At 40.9% G+C, this 27,423-nt stretch overlaps 1 protein-coding gene across 1 annotated transcript in view; it reads right to left on the bottom strand.

Annotated features, from left to right (window-relative positions):
- The window catches only part of B4GALT5 (beta-1,4-galactosyltransferase 5), a 77,416-nt gene extending 50,210 nt beyond the window's left edge, over positions 1-27,206 (bottom strand). Inside the window, exon 1 of the mRNA XM_061208918.1 lies at positions 27,024-27,206. Within this exon, the coding sequence (XP_061064901.1) occupies positions 27,024-27,138 (115 nt within the window). The 5' untranslated portion in view covers positions 27,139-27,206. The remainder of the gene's footprint in view (positions 1-27,023) is intronic.
- Positions 27,207-27,423: the final 217 nt, after the last annotated feature.

The following is a 27,423-nucleotide window of genomic DNA, read 5'->3' as shown; positions in this document are numbered from 1 at the left end:
AACTCAAAACCACATGATGGAAACCCACTTTCAACATAACAATTAGGACTTCCCTGATGGCGCAGTGATTAAGAATCTGCCTGCCAAAGCAGGGGACACGGGTTTGATCCCTGGTCTGGGAAGATCCCACATGCCAGGGAGCAACTAAGCCCATGCACCACAACTACTGAGCCTGTGTTCTAGAGCCCGCGAGCCACAGCTACTGAGCCCGCGTGCCTACAGCCCATGCTCCTTCCAACAAGAGAAGCCACGACAATGAGAAGCCCACACACCTCAACGAAGAGTAGCCCCCCCACTCCCTGCAACTAGAGAAAGCCCGCGGGCAGCAACAAAGACCCAATGCAGCCAAAAAAAAACTACGGGAAAGCAGGAAAAATGATGTATGAACAAAATGAGAATATCAAAAAAGAGACGGAAAATTTTTAAACAAACCAGGCAGAAATTCTGGAGCTGAAAAAAAAAATAAATCAACAAAACATAACAATTAGCCACATCATTCCGTTCACCAAAAAATGATGGCACTGAGAGGGGCTGATAAATAAGCAGAAGTCTAAACTGCTCTTCCTTAAAAAGCAACAGACAGCTTAAGTATACTTTTTTTTTTTTTTTTGATGTGGACCATTTTTTAAGTCTCTACTGAATTTGTTACAATATTGCTTCTGCTCTATGTTTTGGTTTTTTGGTGGCATCTTAGCTCCCTGACCAGGGATTGAACCTGCACCCCCTGCATTGGAAGGCGAAGTCTTAACCACTGGACCACCAGGGAAGTCCCTAAGTATACTTTTTAAGACCTTAATTTTCACATTAGTTTCCCAAAAGAAGTTCAAAAAGCTTTGATCCTTATACTTCAAAGTGCCCTTTCTAAGTACAAAGAGATGAACTGTGCCCAGATCGGGGGGGAAAAAAAGAAAAAAAGGGTTTATCTAGGCTTCACACCTATCACTTCTTTGGGCCTATTCCAGTAATACAGTCATTTAAGTGTCAGTATTTCCACACAGCTAATGGCATCTATTTTTCTTCTTCCAACTATAAGTTTAAAGAGTTTACACTTCTTCTTCCTAAATCAAAAGGAATCAAAAACAGTGACTGAAAAAATATAATCAAATTTATCTTCATACTGTAGAGGTAGCATAGGCTTATTCAAGAGCCTAGGTTCTAGAGAAAAAGCAAGCTTGGGCTCAAAACAAGCTCTGTGACATTGAACAGTTTAACTTCTCCAAGCCTTGGTCTCCTCATTTATAAAATATCTAGGTCTCACAGAGCTAGGGTGTTAATAGGATAAAATATGCAAAACACTTCTAGAAAGGCTCAACAAGTGGAAGCAGCACCTGCTGCCACTGTCTCGTTGGGAGACAGAGGAAGCTGCTGAGCTGGAAGCAGGGGAGACGGAACACAAACTACTCACTGAGATAATCACTTCTGGGAAACAGGGTTTCTCAAATACCAGCCCCTAAATCATAAGAAAGACTCAAGAGGGAAGGAAGTCATCATAATTATGTGGGCTAAATGTTGCTTTGTCACCCTCTAGTTAGTGAAAAATGTGGAGTCTATAGGAAGAAATCAAGAGTAACCTGTGCATCAGGAGACACAGGAAATAGCCTAAAAAGAATTTCAGACAGCTATGATGACTCCACTTCCAGAATGCAAAACTAGGTGACATGGTCAGGGCAAATAAATTTTTCCCCCAAAATGTGAATTTACTTATCAAGAAGTTTTATATAGTGCCTTCCCCTTTTCCTTTCTTTCTGGAAAAAAAAAAAAAATTTTTTTTTCAGTGCTAAAGGAAGCCATTAGGTGGGACCAAGCTAGGTAGATGTCCATGCCAGGGGTAGACAGGGGAGACACGGAGGTATGTCTGAGCACAGCAGGATGGGGGCTGGCCTGCATGCAGTGTCAGAGCCAGGAAGGGTGAGGAAAGCATGCAACAGGGAAGAGGGGATGCCAGCGTGGAGTTCCAGAGTTGAAGCAGGGGTGAGAGGAGGAGCCACACAGGGAGGACGGAGTAGCCTGGTGCAGGCTTGTAGGAACCCAAGTGGGATGAAGAGGGAAGACAGCCCAGCTAAGAGAGTTGAACTATATTTGGGGTGAGAAACATGTCCAAACAGGGACTGGACAAGAGCAGCATGGTTACGTATGGGGAGATTAATCAAATAAGTAAATACAGTAAGGAAAAAGGGAGTTAGGATTCTCACTGTCAGAGAAAGGAGTTACAAATATGGAAAGGGAAAAAACTAGAATGAACCCCTTAGCTGTCAGATTTAAACTGTGGGTACTGGTGTGAACTCACCATTTTCTATATACATAAATGGAGAAATAAATATAGATGTAATGTGTGGGTGTGTAAGAGTGTGTGTATACATACATATATTCCAGAGCTCTATACATTGATGAGAAAGCCTAGAGGTCACAACACTCCAAAAGCAATGAGTACATCCAGAACCAGGATCTTGGCTTCTAAGTAGCCATTCTCCACTAAAAAGGATCAGAGTTTTTTGGAGAAATAGCTGATTACAGGTCTGGGATAAAAAAAAGCATAAAATGTGCCTAGAACACCTTGTTATTCCAGAAAGTAAGGAAGCGTTCAAGAATGAGAGGGACAGGGACTTCCCTGGTGGCACAGTGGTTAAGAATCCGCCTGCCAATGCAGGGGACATGGGTTCGAGCCCTGGTCTGGGAAGATCCCACATGCCGCGGAGCAACTAAGCCCATGCGCCACAACTACTGAGCCTGTGCTCTAGAGCCCACAAGCCACAACTACTGAAGCCCGTGCACCTAGAGCCCATGCTCCGCAACAAGAGAAGCCACCGCAATGAGAAGCCCGTGCACCGCAACGAAGAATAGCCCCCGCTCCTGCAACTAGAGAAAGCCCACGCGTAGCAACAAAGACCCAACGCAGCCAAAAAATAAATAAATAAATAATTTTAAAAAAGAAAAAAAAAAAGAATGAGAGGGACAAAAGGACAGATGCCAGGGCAAAGGGGTTCCCATTGGCCTAATGAGGACAGTTGAGCATGAAGATAATGATAGTAAACAGATTAAAACCACAAGCCCATGCTGGTAATAATAAACTCTTTAAACTAAAAAGCATGGGTATAAATAAATAAATACACTGAAAAGTCTGATGAAGAAAAAGATATTTGTATAGTTTTAAAGTACCTCTCCACAAAATACATACTGATTACAGAAGGGAAAAGAGTCACTTTATGGTGGAAACACTAGGCAGATACCTCCTCAGTCAAGTGATCAGAGCAAACATCATCAGCAATGGGACAAATCACAATCCTGTGTCACCTGACATGCATTGGAAGGATGTAATACCAGTTCTGTGATTTTGCTGCCAAAGATGCATAACCTGAATCGAACTATAAGGAAACATCAGACAAACCCAAAGTAAGGGACATGCTACAAAAGAGCTAGCCTGTCATCCTCAAAAGTGTCAAGGTCATGAAATTCAAAGAGAGACTGAGGAACTTTTCCAAATTTTCCTGAAGGAGACTAAAGAAACATTACAACAAACACAATGGGCGATTCTGAACTGGATCCTTTTGACACAAAGGACATTACTGGGGCAACTGGCAAAACTTGAATGGAGGTCAGAGGATTAGATGGCCATAAAGGTGAAGTATCAATGTTAACATTAATGGTTGTATTGTCCTTGGTTGGAATATCCTTCTTTGTTGAAAAACACACTCTAATATTTGGGGGTGAGGGGCATAATGTCACCAAATGGTTCAAGAAAAAGTCACGGTACTACACGTGCGACTTTTCTGTAAGCTTGAGATTTCAAAACTTTTTTTAATCATTTTTTTTAAGTTTCACATATTTATACAAATTACGTCATATTTTGTCTCACAGTCAGTTCCGCTATAACGCTTATTTTGAAAGTACACATTTGTTCCAACACAACTGACATATTTGGGAACGATCTGAGCATAACTGGATTTGCATTTGCTTATGTGCAATTCCACCCATGGGTGACACCCAGAAAACTACAACTCGCTAAACAGACACACATCTATGCACACACTTCAAACATCTACCAGCGACCTCAGTTCACCAAGTGAGTATCCCATACACATCTGGATGTTACAACATCCAGTACTATTTGAGCACAACTCTCCTTCCTCCACTTCACAATAACTCACAAGTTGCAATCCTTCTGATGCCCACTTCCACGAGCAAACTTCAGGTCTTTATCAACATAAAGTGCCCTACTTATGGTGTTTCTTAACCATTTAACATGTGTAAAAATGTACTGGTTTCACTAGGTTCCTTTTTTTTTCTTTTTTAATATGACATTAATTTAGTTTTTAAGTGTTATGTGCTTAACCCCATTTTTCCCATAAGCTCTAGGTTTTTATTCAACAATTTTGTACAGCACAGTGATTTTTAGAAACACTTAAGTCATGTCAGAGCAGAGCTAATTGCATTTGATATAATCACCTTTACAGAAAAAAATAAATTGCATGACATCAATGGTGTCCCCCTTCTGTACATATAGGTATGGGGATCTCCCAGGTGGGATCTTCCAAAGGGCTAAAGGAAGCCCAGGTCAACCTAGAGAAGGCCACACAAGTTAACTTTACATATTTAATTCCTTTAACTACAGATTTAGAGGGCAAGCTGTGTCACACAGCTTACACTTGAAAAACAAACAAAATAATGGCAATAATGTATATGATTATAGTGTGGCCAGGGCAGTCCAACCTACCCACTTTGGTTTCTGCTCAGTTGATCTGATCTGTCTTTGAACAGTTTCTTACTCATTCAAAGTTTAGTTACTCTTGACAAACTGGAGAAAAAAATAATAGACTGGAGAAAAATAACCACTAAGTACAAATAGGTTTCTGAGAAAGACTTTATTTCTACTTTGTGGAATCCAATCAAGGGAGGAGACAGATCAAATACTACACTCTCACATTAGATTAGCCACACTGTTATAACATTTAATAAAACTTAAGGTTCTTCTATTTAACTTTATTAATAGTATTTAAGAATGAGATTAAATTGACTTGATGCCACAAGGGTTAGAATTTCCCATTAAGTGTTCCACATATTGGTAGAGAAAGCAAGTAGGTTTTCTTTAGAGCTTTCATTTCAAGAGTCCCTTGCCAGAAACAATCTTATATCAAGACACTACGTTTAGACTCCCTCTTGCGAGAACACCAGAATCATAACTAACTGCTGAACAATCATCGAAAGGAAGACACTGGAACTCACCAAAAAAGATACCCCACATCCAAAGACAAAGGAGAAGCCGCAATGAGGTGGTAGGAGGGGTGAAATCACAATAAAATCAAATCCCAGAACCTCTGGGTGGGTGACTCACAAACTGGAGAACATTAATACCACAGAAGTCCATCCACTGGAGTGAAGGTTCTGAGCCCCACATCAGGCTTCCCAACCTGGGGTGCCGGCAACAGGAGGAGGAATTCCTACAGAATCAGACTTTGAAAGCTAGCAGGATTTGATTGCAGGACGTCAATAGGACTACGGGAAACAGAGACTCCACTCTTGGAGGGCACACACAAAGTAGTGTGCGCATCGGGACCCAGGGGAAGGAGCAGTGACCCCATAGGTGACTGAACCAGACCTACCTTCTAGTGTTGGAGGGTCTCCTGCAGAGGTGCCATTAGCCCCACCAAAGAGCTGAGTAGGCTCTAGTGCTGGGTCGCCTCAGGCCAAACAACCAACAGGGAGGGAACCCAGCCCCACCCATCAGCAGACAAGCAGATTAAAGTTTTACTGAGCTCTGCCCACCAGAGCAACACCCAACTCTACCCACCACCAGTCCCTCCAATCAGGAAGCTTGCACAAGCCTCCTAGATAGCCTCATCCACCAGAGGGCAGACAGCAGAAGCAAGAAGAACTACAATTCTGCAGCCTGTGTAACGAAAACCACGTTCACAGAAAGACATACAAAATGAAAAGGCAGAGGACTATGCTCCAGATGAAGGAACAACATAAACCCCCAGAAAAACAACTAAATGAAGTGGAGATAGGCAACCTTCCAGAAAAAGAATTCAGAATAATGATAACGAAGATGATCCAGGACCTCGGAAAAAGAATGGAGGCAAAGATCGAGAAGATGCAAGAAACGTTTAACAAACACCTAGAAAAATTAAAGAACAAACAGAGATGAACAATACAATAACTGAAATGAAAAATACACTAGAAGGAATCAATAGCAGAATAACTGAGGCAGAAGAATGGATAAGTGACCTGGAAGACAGAATGGTGGAATTCACTGCCGCAGAACAGAATAATAAAGAAAAAAGAATGAAAAGAAATGAAGACAGCCTAAGAGACCTCTGGGACAACATTAAACGCAACAACATTCTTATCATAGGTGTCCCAGAAGGAGAAGAGAGAGAGAAAGGACCCGAGAAAATATTTGAAGAGATTATAGTCGAAAACTTCCCTAACATGGGAAAGGAAATAGCCACCCAAGTCCAGGAAGTGCAGAGAGTCCCAGGCAGGATAAACCCAAGGAGAAACACCCCCAAGACACATAGTAATCAATTTGACAAAAATGCAAGACAAAGAAAAATTATTGAAAGCAACAAGGGAAAAATGACAAATAATATACAAGGGAACTCCCATTAGGTTAACAGCTGATTTCTCAGCAGAAACGCTACAAGCCAGAAGGGAGTGGCATGATATATTTAAAGTGATGAAAGGGAAAAACCTACAACCAAGATTACTCTACCCGGCAAGGATCTCATTCAGATTCGACGGAGAAATCAAGAGCTTTACAGACAAACAAAAGCTAAGAGAATTCAGCACCACAAAACCAGCTCTACAACAAATGCTAAAGGAACTTCTCTAAGTGGGAAACACAAGAAAAGGACCTACGAAAACAAACCCATAACAATTAAGAAAATGGTAATAGGAACATACATATCGATAATTACCTTAAACGTGAATGGATTAAATGCTCCAACCAAAAGACACAGGCTCACTGAATGGATACAAAAACAAGACCCATATATACACTGTCTACAAGAGACCCCCTTCAGACCTAGGGACACATACAGACTGAAAGTGAGGGGATGGAAAAAGCTATTCCATGCAAATGGAAATCAAAACAAAGCTAGAGTAGCAATACTCATATCAGATAAAATAGACTTTAAAATAATGTTACAAGAGACAAGGACACTACATAGCCATCAAGGAATCAATCCAAGAAGAAGACATAACAATTATAAATATATATGCACCCAACATAGGAGCACCTCAATACACAAGGCAACTGCTAACAGCTATAAAAGAGGAAATCAACAGTAACACAATAATAGTGGGGGACTTTAACACCTCACACCAACGGACAGATCATCCAGACAGATAATTAATAAGGAAACACAAGCTTTAAATGACACAATAGACCAGATAGATTTGATATTTATAGGACATTCCATCCAAAAACAGCAGATTACACTTTCTTCTCAAGTGCACACGGAACATTCTCCAGGATAGATCACATCTTGAGTCACAAATCAAGCCTCGGTAAATTTAAGAAAATTGAAATCATATCAAGCATCTTTTCTGACCACAATACTATGAGATTAGAAATCAATTACAAAGAAAAAAACGTAAAAAACACAAACACATGAAGCTAAACAATACATTACTAAATAACCAAGAGATACCTGAAGAAATCAAAGAGGAAACCAAAGCATACCTAGAGACAAATGACAATGAAAACACGACGATCCAATACCTATGGGATGCAGCAAAAGCAGTTCTAAGAGGGAAGTTTATAGCAATACAATCCTACCTCAAGAAACAAGAAAAATCTCAAATAAACAATCGAAACTTACACCTAAAGGAAGAAGAGAAAGAAGAACAAAACAAAACCCAAAGTTAGTAGAAGGAAAGAAATCATAAAGATCAGAGCAGAAATAAATGAAATAGAAACTAAGAAAACAATAGCAAAGATCAATAAAACTAAAAGCTGGTTCTTTGAAAAGATAAACAAAATTGATAAACCTTTAGCCAGACTCATCAAGAAAAAGAGGGAGAGGACTCAAATCAATAAAATTAGAAGTGAAAAAGGAGAAGTTACAACAGACACCACAGAAATACAAAGCATCCTAAGAGACTACTACAAGCAACTCTGCCAAAAAAATGGACAACCTGGAAGAAATGGACAAATTCTTAGAAAGGTATAACCTTCCAAGACTGAACCAGGAAGAAATAGAAAATATGAACAGACCAATCACAAGTAATGAAACTGAAACTGTGATTAAAAATCTTCCAACAAACAAAAGTCCAGGACCAGATGGCTTCACAGGTGAATTCTATCAAACATTTAGAGAAGAGCTAACACCCATCCTTCTCAAACTCTTCCAAAAAATTGCAGAGGAAGGAACACTCCCAAACTCATTCTATGAGGCCACCATCACTCTGATACCAAAACCAGACAGAGATACTACAAAAAGAGAAAATTACACACCAGTTATCACAGATGAATATAGATGCAAAAATCCTGAACAAAATACTAGCAAACAGAATCCAACAACACGTTAAAAGGATCATACACCATGATCCAGTGGGATTTATCCCAGGGATGCAAGGATTCTTCAATAAACACAAATCAATGTGATACACCATATTAACAAATTGAAAAAGAAAAACCATACAATCATCTCAATAGATGCAGAAAAAGCTTTTGACAAAATTCAACACCCATTTATGATAAAAACTCTCCAGAAAGTGGGCATAGAGGGAAACTACCTCAACATAATAAAGGCCATATATGACAAACCCACAGCAAACATCATTCTCAATGGTGAAAAACTGAAAGCATTTCCTCTAAGATCAGGAACAAGACAAGGAGGTCCACTCTCACCACTATTATTCAACATAGTTTTGGAAGTTCTAGCCATGGCAATCAGAGAAGAAAAAGAAATAAAAGGAATACAAATTGGAAAAGAAGTAAAACTGTCACTGTTTGCAGATGACATGATACTATACATAGAGAATCCTAAAGATGCCACCAGAAAACTACTAGGGCTAATCAATGAATCTGGTAAAGTTGTAAGATACAAAATTAATGCACAGAAATCTCTTACATTCCTATACACTAACAACAAAAGATCAGATAGAGAAATTAAGGAAACAATCCCATTCACCATTGCAACAAAAAGAGTAAAATACCTAGGAATAAACCTACCTAAGGAGGTAAAAGACCTGTACTCAGAAAACTATAAGGCACTGATGAAAGAAATCAAAGATGACACAAACAGATGGAGAGATATACCATGTTCTTGGATTGGAAGAATCAATATTGTGAAAATGACTATACCACCCAAAGCAATCTACAGATTCAATGCAATCCCTATCAAATTACCAATGGCATTTTTTACAGAACTAGAACAAACAACCCAATCCAAAAATGGGCAGAAGACCTAAATAGACATTTCTCCAAAGAAGACATACAGATGGCCAAGAAGCACATGAAAAGCTGCTCAACATCACTAATTACTAGAGAAATGCAAATCCAAACTACAATGAGGTATCACCTCATACCGGTTAGAATGGGCATCATCAGAAAATCTACAAACAACAAATGCTGCAGAGGGTGTGGAGAAAAGGGAACCCTCTTGTACTGTTGCTGGGAATGTAAATTGATACAGCCACTATGGAGAACAGTATGGAGGTTCCTTAAAAAACTAAAAATAGAATTACCATATGACCCAGCAATCCCACTACTGGGCATATACCCAGAGAAAACCAAAATACAAAAAGACACATGCACCCCAATGTTCACTGCAGCACTATTTACAATAGCCAGGTCATGGAAGCAACCTAAATGCCCATCGACAGATGAATGGATAAAGAAGATGTGGTACATATATACAATGGAATATTACTCAGCCATAAAAAGGAACAAAATTGATGTATCTAGAGACTGTCATACAGAATGAAGTAAGTCAGAAAGAGAAAAACAAATATCATATATTAACATATATGTGGAATCTAGAAAAACGGTACAGATGAACCGGTTTGCAAGGCAGAAATAGAGACACAGATGTAGAGAACAAACGTATGGACACCAAGGGGGGAAGGTAGTGTTGGGCGTGGCGGTGGGATGAATTGGGAGATTGGGATTGACATGTATACACTGATGTGTATAAAATAGATAACTAATAAGAACCTGCTGTATAAAAATAAATAAAATAAAATTCAAAAAGAAAAGACACTATGTTTAGTTATAGTGAGGAGAACAGAACTAACCAGGAAAAGATGTTACAGCAAAGAGACTGTACAAGATTATTCTAAATCAAACACTCATAGCGTTTACTAAATTGCTGCCACCCTTATAACGTCAATTCTCTCAGCCTAGCAATTCCTAAGGTACAAAATTTTCAAATTTCTGTGTGTGTATACAAAGATGAGAAGGAAACAATGAAATGAAAACACCTGTGATGAAAAGATGATTATGAATAAATTACTGTAATTTCCTTTATTATCCTTAAAGTTGATTTAATAGTTTAAAAATATTGCTTAACAGAACAAGGGTGGTAACATTTGTTAGATCCCAACTAAACATGATTCATTCTGGAATGCTTCTGATGACACAAGCTTACATAAATAATCTACTGGTAAGTATGTTCTAAATTCACAATGAAGAGAGTCAGTTTTTCACACATACAACCCGAAACTATAGCTTCAACCTATGCAGACTGTTTTACTTTTTTAATTACAGAACTAATAAATTAATATAACTAATAATACTAAAATTAAATCGGTGGTGTTGTTCACTTGTTACTAAACACAAAGCACAAAATCTGTGCCAACACAGATCCTAAAAGAGGTATTTTTGCCATTCTTTCCCTTGCAAGCTTGGCACTTGGCTTTGGTCAAAGCTGATGTAAATAGCGACAGAATTCAGCAATATATTCTCAGAAAAATAGGCCAAGAGAAGCAAAAGAACACAGGTGTTACACACTCGAGCAGTAATCATCTGCTCCCAGGGCACCTCTGAGACTTCAGCATCCTCAGCCAGAGCACCTGCTCCTCAAGCTAAGGAGTGCCTTAGAGGTACCACCACAGTACAGAAAGGTTTATTCTTGGCAAACATCTGACCCTTGTTTTTCCAGCTCTAAACTTCAAGGGTTCAAATGAAGGACGGGGTAATAGAAAAAATAAATAAATCCTCTGGAAACTTCGCTGTAATCAACTCTCTACCGTGTACCAGTTCATCCAAGTGTCCCTTCCCCTCTCTACTCCAATTGAGCACTGTGATTGAGGAACTGTGAAAGGGCAAGGGGACATTTACCTGTTGAGCATCTAACTGGTACCAAGCCATGCAAACATCTGACAAATACTCTCTCCTTTAATCCTCACAATAAGCCTATGTTTATATACTTTTAGTCTTCCCTTTTTACATATTAAGAAACTCTCATTGAGGTAAATGGATCAGCAAAACATCTGAACAAAAATGAAATCCAATTATCCAAAGGTTTTAAAAATACAGGTTATTAATTAGCCTAAGCTTGTACTTTTGTTTTGTTTTGTTGGGGGAATGGGGGCTGTCTTTGGGCCCTTTCACATTTATATTTTTCACAAATATAAAGGTCACATCAAAATACCTTTGTTCATGGGAGTCCAGTATAATATTCACTCCACTTTTGTATATGTTTGAAATTTTCTATAATAAAATAAAATAATTAAGGGAAAAAATTATCTTTAACATAAAGCCAACCCAAAAAGTAGCTCTTACCTAAAGTTAATTTCCCGTAGTGCCAAATGAAATTCAAATAAATCCAAATTTTCTAATTCACACATATCTTAAGATTTCTGAATACTTAAAAGCAGAATGAAAAAGCCAGGCATGCCAAGTCAACAATGAAACAGAAAAATCAAGCCAATACCAAAACCAAACATTTCACTTCCTCCCACTCACATTCACACACACACATATACAAAATGAAGGATTCCAGTTGTCCCTTCCAGACAAAGCAACTGACGGGTGCCAGCCTAGCACGAGTCAGCTCAAAAATAATCTCAGCAACAGAGGCAAGGTTATTTCCACCTTCCATCCAACAGCGTAGAGCACAAGAGACTAGCTGTTTATGAATAACAGACTTAATTTCCATACCATCCATATGGACTTCCAATTCCAGAAATTGTTTCTTCCTCATTGCTCCTTGGAAGAAGTAAAATATACAACAGTTTCTCATTTCCTAGGCAAAGACTACCTCTCAAATTAAAGACTGACAAGCATATTCAAGACATAAAAGTATAGCTTTTATCATAAATTTGAAAACACCAAAACCATTAACCTAAATATCTGTCTAATTAAAAATTAGACACAATGTTCCTAGCAATATATAAGAATTATTGTACCTACTTCTTCCTAAATCAGGACTGTTTTCCTGTTTATTAATTTTTATTTTATTTTTATTTATTTATTTTTTTGGCCACCCCACGCAGCTTGCAGGATCTTAGTTCCCCAACCAGGTATTGAACCTGGGCCCACAGCAGTGAAAGCCCCGAGCCCTAACCACTGAACTGCCAGGGAATTCCCTGTTTATCAATTTTTTCATCTAGATTTCAAGTTGAGGAACAAGACTAACCATTAATACATTCATTTGTGATCTGCAATTTCAAAACATTATCATACACATACTATGTAAAATACAAAAAGCACTTAAAAGGGTTAACATCCATGTTGAATCTTAAATGGGTAAAACTTTAAAATTCCTACTTGTCATCTGCCCACCAAACCAGGCCCCCACAAAACCAAACATCTGACTGGATTGGACATAATTAATCTGAGACTGAGCTAGGAATCATACTTTCAATTACAATTAATATTTTTACAAATCCATTGTGTTTTTATTTGATCCTTTTTAGTTCTTCACCTTGAAGGCCTAGTAGTTAGCACAGCAACCTTCAACATACCCAAATGAGCAGGGAATTGGCTAGTTGTACTTTTCAGGACCTCAGATCTGTCCACCTCCACCTTACTTCCCTGATTTAACAAATAAGTATTCATCGAGCACCTACAGTGTGCCAGACCAGCGTTCCAGGCAGGGATACAACAATGAACAAGAAATGAGGCCCATGCATTTGCCACTGATTTAGAGGTCTGAGGATGGGCAGCAATATCTGAGTTAACTAGTGAAAAGCTTAAGGAAAGAGCCTAGTCTATGCTGGAAACCAGGTAGGGAGGCCCTTGTGTCTGGAGGGAGAGAAGTGGCATAAATGAAGCTGGAGAGGGAGGTAGAGGTCAGATCACAAAAATTCTTATAAACTACAATAAGGAATCTGAACTTTATCCTAAAAGCAATGAAAGTCACGGAAGGGTAGAAGACAGACTGATCCTGTCTGACAAATGCTCTCTGAGCACCTGCTCAGTGCCAGACCTCTATTCTAAGACTGACACTCTTCCAGGTGGAAGGGAAGAGGCCTCAGCATATAAATGCATCCTTCCACCACTGGTCCAGAGAGCATCTATGTCACTGTTCACCACCATTGCCATAACTCTGTTCAGGAGATAAACAGCAAAAACATTCATGTAAATATGAATACCACCAAGAACATGTACAGCCAATGGGCCCAGTGGGGTAAAAAATTAAACTAAATGCCTCTTCAAGAATTTCTTTAAAATTTTTTTGCTGTCTTAAATGTCTACAATTAAAATACATTCACTGTTATTCCTGGCAATTAAGGTACGTTAACATCAACTGAACTGACCCTCAATTAAACACATCTTCTGGGAATATAAAATCACTCAAAATTCTGAAAATTTTTTCCTAAAATGAAGCCATGCTCCCTTGCCAAAGACTTAAAAAATAACAGAGGTATGGTGTCCACATCATTCATCACTGTACCCCCAAACCTAGCACACTCTAAGGGTTTAACACATAGAGATTAAGTTAGCTCTAAGAAAACAGCCAAATCAGGCAAATGCAAAGGCAAGTTTGTAAATTTTTTCTTTTATCACAGGCCCCAAAACACAAAAATTTTCTAAGCACCCACCTGTCTTTAATCACTACCATTATCACTCACATTTAGATAAATACATTTGAAATTCAGCTGATACCAGGAAAAAAAAAATCAAAGTGCCAAATTTTACCATGTCACAGTTGCAGAAGTCCAGCAGGTTTTTTACACGTTAGACTTTTCTGTTTCCTCATTCTTTAACAGTCTCTTCACTTTCTGATAATGTTATAAAGGGAAAATGTTACAAAATAATTTTAAAAATTAAAAAAATGTGATAAAGGGAAAAAACAAATCCTGTGTTCACATCACACACCTCCTAGTCAGCCAGGCAGCATCTTAGCAGGCTGCTCCTCGTCACTACCTGCCATCCTGTGCCTGTGTGGTGGCCTGGGGAGGAACGGGGAAACAGTGCTCTGTTTCAAACACTCAGGAGGAAAAAAATCATACTTAACACCAAACTCAAAGTCATGCATCCGGGTCTACATTCTAAGTATCACCACTTATTAAACAGCAAAACATAAAAGGTGCTGGTTAATGGAGATTGGAGGCTAACAAAATGCCAAGTGATATTTACTTTTCCCTGTCTTCAAAATCATCATATACTTTCATTTCTGTATGGAAAAAAAAAAATGAGCCCAGTGTTTCATGGACTATATTCATCAATCTATAATATTTTCTAAATTTCTCTTCTATATCATATGTTTAATCAGTAAACTGTATTGTCCCCAACACCAAAAATGCGGTGTGCCAACTTCTGGCCCTGTCTTACACGGACTTTCAGAGAACTGCAATTAGAAACAGAAAACATTAAAATTTAAGTTACATTTCAGTCCTACTGAACAAAATAATCAACAAAGACATCAATAAGATATGGATCCCTCCCTTCATCAGAAGAGTCACAGGACTCTTCAAACACTTGAAATATTTAATGGAATCTGCAGAGCATGTCAAGTTTGGCAAAGAGAGTAACCATTTTAAAGACCAAGAATCAGGGCTTTGCCGGTGGCTCAGTGGTTAAGAATCCGTCTGCCAATGCAGGGGACATGGGTTCGAGCTCTGGTCCAGGAAGATCCCACATGCTGCAGAGCAACTAAGCCCGTGCACCATAACTACTGAGCCTGCGCTCTACAGCCCGCGAGCACAACTACTGAAGCCCACGTGCCACAACTACTGAAGCCCGCGTGCCTAGAACCCGTGCTCCGCAACAAGAGAAGCCACCACAATGAGAAGCCTGCGCACCGCAACGAAGAGCAGCCCCCACTCCCCGCAACTAGAGAAAGCCCATGCGCAGCAATGAAGACCCAATGCAGCCAAAAATTAATTAATTAAAAAAAAGAAATCAAGAAACCAGCATCAAACTTAAACAAGTAAGAGAAAGATAAACCAAAAAACCTTGCCTCCTGCTTTCTCAGAAATCAGCTCAATAATAGCTTGTGTAAGATATGCCTATTAGTAACTTAGAGAAACCTTTCACGGGCAGAAAAAGTAAACGACTACAATGCAGGCAGCAAAAGTTCAGTCATAAAACTTACCCAGTAGTATATTTTTTAAAGCACAAACAAAAGAAAAATATAAATAAATTGAACCTCGTTAAAGTCAAAAGCTTTTGCGCATCAAAGGACCCTACCAAGAGAGTGAAAAGACAACCCATAGGATGGGAGAAAATACCTGCAAATCATATATCTGGTAATGGTTTAATATTCAAAAATATAAAGATCTCTTAACAACGGACAATCCAATTTAAAAAGGGCAAAGGAACCTGAATAGACAGTTCTCTAAACAAGATACACAAATAGCCAATAAACATATGAAAATATGCTCAACCTCATTAGTCATTACGGAAATGAAAACCAAAACCACGATGAGCTACCATTTCACGCCTACGAGGATGCCTACACTTTAAAAAAAAAAAAACACACTCAGAAAATAAGTGTTGGCTGCAAGGATGTGGAATATATTGCTGGTGGGAATGCAAAATGGTGCAGCCACTGTAGAAAGTCTGGCAATTCCTCAAAAAATTAAATAGAATTACCATATGACCTAGCAATTCCACTCCCAGGTAAATACCCAAAGAATTGAAAGCAGGGACTCAAACAGATACTTGTATGCCAACATTCACAGCAGCACTATTTACAACAGCCAAAAGGTAGAAGCAATTCAAGTGTTCATCAACAGATGAGAAAAAATGTGATATATACAAGATAGAATATTATTCATCCATAAAAAGAATACAGTTCTGACACATGCTATGACGTGAATGAACCCTGGAAACGTTTTGCTAAGTGAAATACAGCAGACACAAAAGGACAAACGTTGTATGATTACACTTATATGAGGTACCTAGAGCAGTCAAACTTACAGGATGGAAAGTAGATTAGCAGTTGGGAGGGGGGGCGGTGGATGGGGAGTTATTGCTTAATGGGAAGAGACTTTCTGTTTGGGGGCAATAGAAATTTTTGCAAATAGTTGTAATGGTTGCAAAACATTGTGAATGTAATTAATGCCACTGAATTGCACATTTAAATTACCAAAATACATGGCAAAGTTCATGCTATAAATATTTTACCACAAAGAAATAGAAAGGGGAAAAAAAAGACAAAGTAGTTTTGGGCAAAATGAATTCAAAATCACTTCAAAATCAGGATTAACAGAAGAAGCAATCCTTCCCCCAGATTAAATGCAATCCAACAATAAAGAGGCTAGCTTGACCAGGCAATAGTTTCTTCATTCATTTCAATAAATATTTAAGTGCATATAATGTGCTAGGCACAAGGACATTACAACCCAGAGAACTTCCCTATCATTACCCTATAGATTATGATGATATGGATAAAACGAGTTTTTCTTTAAAAGTTAAACGATTAAATGGTTTTATTTAAAATATAAAGATTTATAATAAGTACATCAAGAATCCTAAAGTCAGTCTACTATCATCTCTGATCCATCTGGTTTAACTTCCCTAAGTTGGCAATGTTTTCATTTTTCTGCAGTGGAATAAAGGATTTTTTTTTTTTTAACTACACAAACATGACCCCAACACAGCATTTAGGAAAATACTATTTTCTGACCTTCAAAAGCCAATGGTCTACCAATCTGAAAACGCATACATTACAATCATGAGTATAATTTAGGCTTAGTGCCTAAAAGCACAACTCCTCAAAATGGGGTGACTAGTTCTATGAGTAAAAAAAATACTCCTGCTTTTCCAGTTTTCCAAGCATACAGTTGTTCAACACATGAGAATTAAGCAAAAAGTTTAAATGACTATTTATCATACTTTTAGAGGGTGAAAAAAGTTCCCTCTTTACTGGTATTTAAATGTTTTACAGCTCTTTAATAAAAATAATAAACAGCTGTGCTCACTAGCACACCTCTAATTTAAGTTTTAAAACACAACACTGAGCTTACCTACAATCTACATTTCCCTGTACGTGACACTCCACAACATTTTTCATAATCATAATTATACCACTAATAACCCTCAGAGAACTGTTCATAATTGATGATGGTAACTAAGGTACCTCAGAAACAATGCCCAGCTTCCCTTCTAGTCATTGCAAAGTACCTGGCTATCTTTGTAACCTGGGAAGGAGGCGGAACAATACTTATAGTCTAATAATTACTCAAACTAACAAAAGGGGTGGGGGGAGGGAATCTAAGAAGAGACAGCACTTTAAATTATTCAATGTGATTCCCAGGCTTGGGAAAACACTGGATTCATGGGATCAGTAGAGGAGGTATGAATGCTCTTCTATATAAGCCACAATATTAAAAAGAATTACTGTACCGTGAGAAAACCATAATTCAAAAAGAGTCATGTACCACAATGTTCACTGCAGCTCTATTTACAATAGCCAGGACATGGAAGCAACCTAAGTGTCCATCGACAGATGAACGGATAAAGAAGATGTGGCACATATATACAATGGAATATTACTCAGCCATAAAAAGAAACGAAATTGAGTTATTTATAGTGAGGTGGATGGACCGAGAGACTGTCATACAGAGTGAAGTAAGTCAGAAAGAGAAAAATAAATACCGTATGCTAACACATATATATGGAATCTAAAAAAAAAAAAAAAAAGTGGTTCTGAAGAACCTAGGGGAGGGACAGGAATAAAGATGCAGACGTAGAGAATGGACTTGAGGACACGGGGAGGGGGAAGGGTGGGTAAGCTGCGATGAAATGAGATAGTGGCATGGACATATATATACTACCAAATGTAAAATAGCTAGTGAAGCAGCCGCATAGCCCAGGGAGATCAGCTCGGTGCTTCGTGACCACCTAGATGGGTGGGTTAGGGAGGGTGGGAGGGAGAGGCAAGAGGGAGGAGATATGGGGATATGTGTATATGTATAGCTGATTCATTTTGTTATAAACCAGAAACTAACACACCATTGTAAAGCAATTATATTCCAATAAAGATGTTAAAAAAAAAAAAGAATTACTGGGTCAAAATGTAATATTCATTTCTCATTTAACATCCAATTACCTAGAGGAATGAAGATGGGGCAGGAGCTAATGAGTCCAGGGCTCTATTTCATGCTTAAAAGCAAAAGTGTGAGGCTAGAGGAAAAGACTGATTTAGCAGATTAAAACTTAAAAGGATTACCCAGGGGACAAAAAGCAGAGAAAAAAAGAGGAAAAAAAAAGTCTTAACATCCCAAAGATATTTCCATAAAATTCTTTTAGTTTTTTTCCTTTGACCAAGACAACACAAATTTCTTTTTTGTTGTTGTTGTTTCTTTGCCACAATGATTTCAAAGATAGACTTCAGTGCAGACATTCTATGTCTGTCTCATTTTTAGGGCAAATGTCCTCAAACAATAGCATTGCACAGTCTGAATTTCTCCATTCACCCTACAGAGTGAAACTGTTAAGTCTGATGGTTATACACCGACACTTCACAGAATCCATGGCTCAGTATTTCACTAAAGGTGGGAAACTAAGTGAATGGGAGATCTGAATTTTTTTAAATGGGGTGTCTTTACTTGACAGAATTCATTATTCCTTCTTCTCCTTCAAGGTTCAACTCACACTTGCTCAGAATCATGGAACTTCAGATCTGAGAGGGACCCTAGAATCTGTACTTTAGTCCATTGCTTCATTTCACAGATGAGAAAACTGAAGTAAAGGTTTCCATCTAGTTACTGGTAAAGCTGGACTGGAGCTCCATCCTCCTCTCAGTTTAGCACTAGCATTAGGCCAAGAGGACATCTCCTATGGTTATAAATAATAATTATTAACATATGGAGCTTTGTGTCAAGCTCTGTGCTAAGCCCTCTTACATGCATATCCCACTCAATTCTCACAACAACCCTGAGAAAGATGGTATCCTCCACTGGGCAGATAAGAAAATTGAAAATAGTGTGCCCACTCAGTCAGAGTTGATTCAAACCCAGATCTGGCTGATTTCTAAGTTAATGTTCACTCCTATCCTACAGCCCTTACCATGGCCTATAGGGTCCTATATGGCCTGACCCCTACCATCTTTCTAAGCTCATTTCCTACCATTTCTCACTTACAAAAATCCAGTCAACCTTCCCTCGAGTGCATTTCTGCCTCAAGACCTTTACATATGCTTGACACCCCCATCACCATCCCAATCCCCAGACCTGTGACCTGTTCTACCCCTTCAAGTCAAATATCACCTCATTAATGAAGCTTTCCCTAACTACCCTAACTAAAACAGACCCTCAGGGACTACCCTGGTGGCGCAGTGATTAAGAATCCGCCTGCCAATGCAGGGGACACGGGTTCGAGCCCTGGTCTGGGAAGGTCCCACATGCTGTGGAACAACTAAGCCCGTGAGAGCCACAACTACTGAGCCTGCACACCATAACTACTGAAGCCCACGTGCTCTAGGGCCTGCGTGCCGCAACTACTGAGCCCATGCACCCCAACTACTGAAGCCCGTGCGCCTAGAGCCTGTGCTCTGCAACAAGAGAAGCCACTGCAATGAGGAGCCCACGCCCCACAACGAAGAGTAGCCCCCGCTTGCCAGAACTAGAGAAAGCCAGTGCGCAGCCACAAAGACCCAACACAGCCAAAAATAAATAAATAAAAATATATAAATAAATAAATAAATAATAATAGACCCTCAGTCACTCCTACCACTATCCGAAATTATATTGTATATTGGCTGTCTCCCCATCAGAATAAAAGCACCACGAAGGGCAAAAACGTCCCACTAGAATGAAATCACCAGGATGGAAGAAACGTTCTGCCTTACTCATTTCTAGACTGCCCGATACCCAAAAGAGTATCTGACAAGAGGAGGCACTCCAAAAAAACTACCTATTGAATAAAGGAATGAGTGCCTGTGTCTGAATCTCCCACCTCATTAAGGACCAGTATCATACAAGTCAACAATTGATTACATACTATTTTCTATTTTCTCTAGTTATTTCTTATGATTAATCTTGTATTTTCAACCATATAGTATGTGCTGCAGAGGTATTTTATCTTATTTATTTATTTATTTATTTATTTATTTTTACAGCTATTTTATAATTCTCAAGTTTGGGCAAGTTAATGACTCAACCTGGGCTTATACAATCATCTGTAAAATGAAAGAAGCAGTCAAAAGTCTAGAATCCAAATATCTCCCATAGCTGGTAACATGATAGGAAGATGCTCAAATACTGGATTATTATCGACCCACAGATCTTAAATTCCTTTAATTTTCTCACAGCTTTCTACAAAACTACACACAGTGTGCAAAGGAAGGCATACTCTTATTTAGCTAGTATTAGAAACTAAAGAATAACTGCCCTTTCACTAATAGTACACACAGGCCTGCCTCTTCTCACGATAACTCCTTTAACTTCTCTTAAGCCAACACCCAATCTGTTTGCTTCTGATTAACCTTTATCTTGACCAATGTTAACCACTAGTTTTCTCTAGTTCTTTGACAGGCCTTTGCAGCATCACATTGCCTACTTCTTGCTTACTAAAGTTCTGTTTGCTTATATAGTTGGATGTGTACAACGTATCTTCCATGATCTAAAACGTTGCAAAATTAGGGAAGCAAGTAAGTCAGTAGCACTTCGGCTTCTACGGCTTTCTACTCTCTTGAAGAGCTCTAAAGAGTCATGGCAACACAAGAAGACCCTCCTTCCTGGCGATGTTATACGCTGCTCTCACTGGCCTGTCAAGCTCTGGGGGGAAATGTCAGGGTTGGAGCAGAATTATCTACTGGCTAGAGTAGCGATGCCCTGGAACGGCAACTGATACTGGCCGAACGGCTGCTTCCAAAGACTGTCCAAGACTAGCATATTTTCACTGTTCAAGAGACTTCAACTCCAAACCCAAGACTTTGTTTCCAATATAGCAAACTGCTGCAGAAAGGACATAAAACATCACCAAAATCCTGGTCAAAAGTGGTGCTGTTCAGTTTTATAACTTCAGTCTGTTCTCCAAATATGGTTTCCTTCTAAGAAGACTGACATGATGCAATACTCAAAGGAAACATCTGAGTGAGTGAGTGAGTCCGTACAGGCACACGTGGGGAGAAGGGGGTCCTTAAACAGGGTGAGGCTTTTTAATTTTCTAAAATAAAATAACCCACATTCACAATACGACCTATTTCACTCCAGAAAAGCTCAGAAGCTAAGCGCACTGAAGCATTTAGAGGACACTTTCATGTGAGGAACAACAACAACAAAAAGGCTATTTTCATACTACACTTAACAAGGTGGCGGATGGGACTTCCCTGGTGGCGCAGTGGTTAAGAATCCGCCTGCCAATGCAGGGGACACGGGTTCGAGCCCTGGTCTGGGAAGATCCCACATGCCACGGAGCAACTAAGCCCGTGCGCCACAACTACCGAGCCTGCGCGCCTAGAGCCCGTGCTCCGCAACAAGAGAAGCTACCGCAAGGAGAAGCCCGCGCACCGCAACGAAGAGTAACCCCCGCTCTCTGCAACTAGAGAAAGCCCAGGCGCAACAACAAAGACCCAACGCAGCCAAAAAATATATATATATATATACATATATATTTATTTAAAAAATATATATGTATATATATATATTTAAAACAAGGGGAGAATCTGAAATTTTCCTGGGGTTATTAGAAAAAGTTGCATTCAGTTATATAAAACATGTATCTTATCTAAAATCTTAGGTCCAAAATTTGCATAGAATGTGAATGAATTATCAACTTTCTATACATAAAAACTTCTCACTACAAGTTTGGCTAAGATGCAGTTCTAGTTTTTCAAACAGCTTTGTTTTCTGGCCAAGTATAAGATCAGAGAATCAAGTGACTTGCTCAAGGTCATTTGGTCAAATTAGAATTACTGATTCCTGTCTTCCAAAAGCCAGCCATGAATCAAACTTTTCTTGGAACCAAGCAGGCCAAAAGGGAAAAATCATTCCCCATTTCCTTTCCTCAATAATCAAGACAAAAGAAAAATTAATTTAAATAGTGGAACTTTAATAAAATTTCCTCAGTATATAGACTACTGCCTCTAACCATGCACAGGCATCTCTCTCAAAATCAGTAACTAAACAATTTGCAAAGGTCAGTAACCTCTATACAACCTTGCCATGTGACAGCACCATAAAGTTAAGAAGATTTTAAAAATCAGCCCTTCAAATGTACGTCCATCCGTAAATAGTTCACTTCTCTTATCTTCTAAAAGACCTGGCCAGACTGGAATATGGAGGTACTCCGAGCTCTTAGATTTTTTTTTAAAGTTAAAGGATCATAAATAAGTTCAAAGTTCTCTTCGGAACCCTGAAAGGAATAGGGATATTCCAACAGTGCAGGTAAAACAAGTGATGAAATAAATGATAATCACTCAGGCTGTGGAGGGCAGGGGGCTACAGAGAAGAGGCACGTATACATTTTTATAACCATATTCCCTTCCTCTTCCTTTTTCAAATCCACCACCTCCCTCACACTTTCTGCCCCATCCTTTTCATTTCTACTTTTAAAATGCTGATATAAAACACTACTTTTGATTTAATAACAAAAACATAATGGCCAATGAAGTCATATTTTTAAATTACTTAACTGGATTGGCAGGGGATTATTAAAGTAGCTAAGCGCACTTTGTATTTGTTACAAACACATTATAGTCATATTTAGTAATATTCCTCACATCCAATTTTCTAAGTCAAATGGTACCACTACCTCCATTTCAGATGACCCTCAAGTCCAGGAAAATTTCCCTTTGCTGTTAGACTATGGGACACTAACATTAAGAGCTGGCATTAGATCTCAAAAATACCAACGATAGTTAGGTTGAAATTGTAGCTGGGCTATATTACACATGAGCAACTTTAAAACATTTATAACTAACATGGTTTTTCTCATATCTCAAATTCAAGTCTACCTAATTCCGAATATAGCTGTTAACACACTCTCGGGTTGATGATTTCTCTTTAGCCCTAGAGCACAGCGTGGCCACAGGGTATACAAAGTAAATCAAAAGCAGGACTGGAAAAATATTAAACCTGGAAGGAAATACAAGTCTGACACTTCCCGTTATGCCAGAAAACAGGATTGTCATTATTTGGAAATGTATTAGGTTGAGCTATATCAAACTGCCAATATACAACTGGTTTTGACCTGCAAAAAATGGAAATTTCATGTGGTTCAACCCAGTATTATTTTCTAAGCTCATTTTAACAATTGTCTCAAATAACGTCTTCATAATCCAAGGCATATAAAACCTTCTATTTCTCTAGACTGCCTTAACCTTTTGAAAAGATTTGCCACCCCTTGTCCAAAGCTGATTATTTAAAAAATTAAGCTGGTAAACAGGAAAGCCAAGATAAATAAAATCACCAAACTGCTCAATGTACCCGTTCTAAAACCACTTCACATCCTTCCCACCACTCCCCTTTCCAACTAACAGAACGTGAATCTTAAGTAGATCTGCCCTTTAGAAGACCCACATTTAAGAAGAAATTAGTGAATATTTAAGTGCTTTGCATCTTTCTCAGTTATCAGTTATGTAGGAATCTAAGTGTGGTAGAAGCCCATTGCTTTATTTATTTTATTTTTAATTTACTTATTTTATTTATTTATTTTTGGCTGCGTTGGGTCTTCGTTGCTGCGCGCGGGCTTTCTCTAGTTGCAGGGAGCGGGGGCTACTCTTCGTTGCCACGCACGGACTTGCCATTGCGGTGGCTTCTCTTGTTGCAGAGCACAGGCTCTAGGCGCGCAGGCTTCAGTAGTTGTGGCTTGCGGGCTCTACAGTGCAGGCTCAGTAGTTGTGGCACACGGGCTTAGCTGCTCCGCGGCATGTGGGATCTTCCCAGACCAGGGATCAAACCCGTGTCCCCTGCATTGGCAGGCAGATTCTTAACCACTGCGCCACCAGGGAAGCCCCAAGCCCATTGCCTCACACTGGGGTTCCACTGACCTAAAAATCTACTGTTGAAGAATTTTAATTAAGTTGTTACGTTCCATTTGTTTTAGAATCTGGCTTCTAATCTTTCTAATCAAGAGGGTGATTACTATCCCAGTGGGATATATTTTTCCATTTAGACATAGCTGATTTATGAACCCGCACCAGAAAAAACCCCACTTTCACAAAAGGGGTTATGGCTTCAAGACTGCCTCTAGGTTCAAATCCATCATTTCACACCCATTTTTATTAGAGTCTAATATCCAATATGCTAATGAACTCTTTTCACAATTAATTCCACTAATTACTCACCTGTTCTTATTCTGCCCAGACTCCTATCCCCTCATTCAATCCATCAGGCCACATACAACACCTTCCCAGAGGGATGCTTTTCCTAAGACATTTCATAAAATGTTACGGCAGTAGGATGTTTCCTGTTCTATCTTTGTAGTACAAACTAGATCTAGTTTGTACTACAAATCATCAATATTAACCATCAAATGAAATATGCTCTTAAAAAAAAACAATCAGGAGAGGACTTCCCTGGTGGTGCAGTGGTTAAGAATCCGCCTGCCAATGCAGAGAACACGGGTTCAAGCCCTGGTCCGGGAAGATCCCACATGCCGCAGAGCAACTAAGCCTGTGTGCAACAACTACTGAGCCTGCGCTCTGGAGCCCGCGAGACACAACTACTGAGCCTGAGTGCCACAACTACTGAAGCCCGCACGCCAAGAGCCCGTGCTCTGCAGCAAGAGAAGCCACAGCAATGAGAAGCCCGCGCACCGCAAGAGTAGCCCCCGCTCGCCCCAACTACAGAAAGCCCGAGCGCAGCAATGAAGACCCAACGCAGCCAAAAATAAATAAACAAAATTAATTTATTTTTTTAAGAAATCAGGAGACAATCTCCGGCTCTATCTGGAAATTTCTCTATTCAGCTAGTTCAGTGTTGACACGTCAACAGAGAATGGCACTAATCATTACTACAATCCTAAAGAGTATTTCCCTAGAGTTAAACCATCAACCCTTTCCTAACATCCAAATGATCCAGACTTTTTACAGCAAAATTTACTCTCCTTGCCCCACCCCCAACAGCATTTTCTGATCATTTTTCACCTTAAACTGAGGTTTTCTCTAGGGCCTCATGGTGATGCCAAGTCAGGCAAATACATACCTTAAACCTTCCATCTACTCCCTTCTTTCTTGAAAGCTACATAAAATAGCTTTTTTTTTTTTTTGAAAACTCTCTAAGCATCAGGTACAATGATAAGTGCTTTAAAAGGGAATTTATCTACTTCCATCCTTAAAACCCTATGAGGTTAGGATGAGTACCCCCATTTTACAGAGGAGAAAAGGTGAGGCTTAGTAACTTGCTCAAGGTCATAAAGGGCAGGGATTAGAATCCAAGTCTGACCTCCATGTCCTCTGACCTTAACCCTCATGCTGTTATTTCCTTCTAATCTTTCTTCACATCCTAAATGTCTGCTCTGTGCTCTTAGACAGCCTATGCTTGGGCAGGGTTCAGTTTCTCCAGGGCTGTCTTTCCTTTAAAGGACATGCCTTTGAGAAGAATGAGTACCCATTCCACCTTTTCTCCATGCTCCTCCTTCCCACCTGCACCATTTCCCCAAGGCCCTTGTCATATCTCCTCCTCTAGGACCAATTTAAATGCCCCCCCCGCCCTGGCCCCGTAGGATACTGAAGGGCCACCTTCTACCCTCAAGGCTAGGAGAGGGCAGAAGTGAAAGAAAGGGGAGAAAGGAAGAGCCTAGACAGCACCCCTTCCCCAAGTCTTCAATCAGAAAGAAACTGTGGCTGATGACCAGAGCAGGGTGTTGGAGGATTCGGGAGAAGGATAGGAGACAAGGGAGCGGAGATGACAGGGAGTGCCCTTGGGGGTAGGCGGGGCAGGGGGAGGGGATGGAGAGGAGGCGTGGGACGCTCAGGGGTTCGTAGACTGAATGGGGGGGGGTGGACCTCCCTGGGGGGTGGGGGATGCCACCCTGCTAGGAAAGGGATCTGGCCACTTGGAAGAGGAGAATGTGTGTGTTGGGGAGGAGGACCTGAAGGTGGATGTAACAAGGGAAAGTCGAGGGAAGAAAGGGTAGGAGGGAGAGCAGGAAACGGTGGAGTCACCGGGGAGGAGAGAAGGGAAGGATGGATGGGAACCGGGAAGGTGGGACTCCTGGAGACCCCAGCACTGGGGCTCCGCGAGGAGGGGCGGGCGGGCCGCGGAATGCCCGGAACCGGGGCTGGAGGAGACCACGGAGGAGGGGGAGCGGGAGTTCTCGAGCCGAGGAACGGAAAGTGGGGGTTCTAGGGAGGCCAGGGCAAGAAAGGGGGCGTCCCAGCACGTGTGTGTGTGTGTGTGTGTGTGTGTGTGTGTGTGTGTGTGAAGGCATGGTTGGGTTCCCGCGGGGAAGGGGTTAAAGGAGAGCAGGGGGTGGGCGGGAGGCTGGCGGGGGGAGGGGGGTTCTGGAGCCCGTCGGGGTGCAGGGCACTGGCATGTCCTGGAGCCCCCCGAGGGCCAGGCGTGGAGTCTCCCGAGGGTCAGGCCGGAGTCCCCGTAGTCTTCTGAGGGCCAGGCTCGGGGTCGCCTCCCAGCCGGGTGTCTTCTGAAAGCCGGGGTCCCCTCAGGGCAGGGCGGGGGTTCCCGGGGTCCCCTCGAGGCCAGAGCGGCACCCCCGGGGTCCCAGGCCCCCTTCCTACCTATGCCGGGCGCCACATAGACGAAGTAGAGCAGCGAGGACGAGAGGGAGAAGAAGAAGAGCGCGGCGAGCAGCGAGCGGCGCGGCAGCCGCAGCAGCCCCCGGCGGACGCGCATGCTGCAGCCAGGCGGCCGCTCGAGGGCCGGGCCGGGCCTGCTCCCGCCGCTCTCCGTGCGCCGCCTCCCGGGCCGCCGCCGCCGCCGCCTGGGCCTCGGCCACCTCCCGGGCCTCGCCGGCCGCCGCCCGCCGCCGCCTCGCCGCTCCCAGCCGCCGGCCGCCGCGGGCCGGGCCACATGAAGCGGGCGGGGGCCTGAGCGGCCCGGTAGAGAGCGCAGCGGCGGGGGCGGGGCGGGGCGGGCCTCGGGGGCGGGGCGGGGGCGGGGCTAGCGCCGCCGGGCACC

Source organism: Eubalaena glacialis, chromosome 13 (assembly GCF_028564815.1).
Source record: "Eubalaena glacialis isolate mEubGla1 chromosome 13, mEubGla1.1.hap2.+ XY, whole genome shotgun sequence".
NCBI lineage: Eukaryota > Metazoa > Chordata > Mammalia > Artiodactyla > Balaenidae > Eubalaena > Eubalaena glacialis.
The sequence above is the reverse complement of the archived record's forward strand: the minus strand, read 5'-3'. Positions and strand labels throughout refer to the sequence as shown.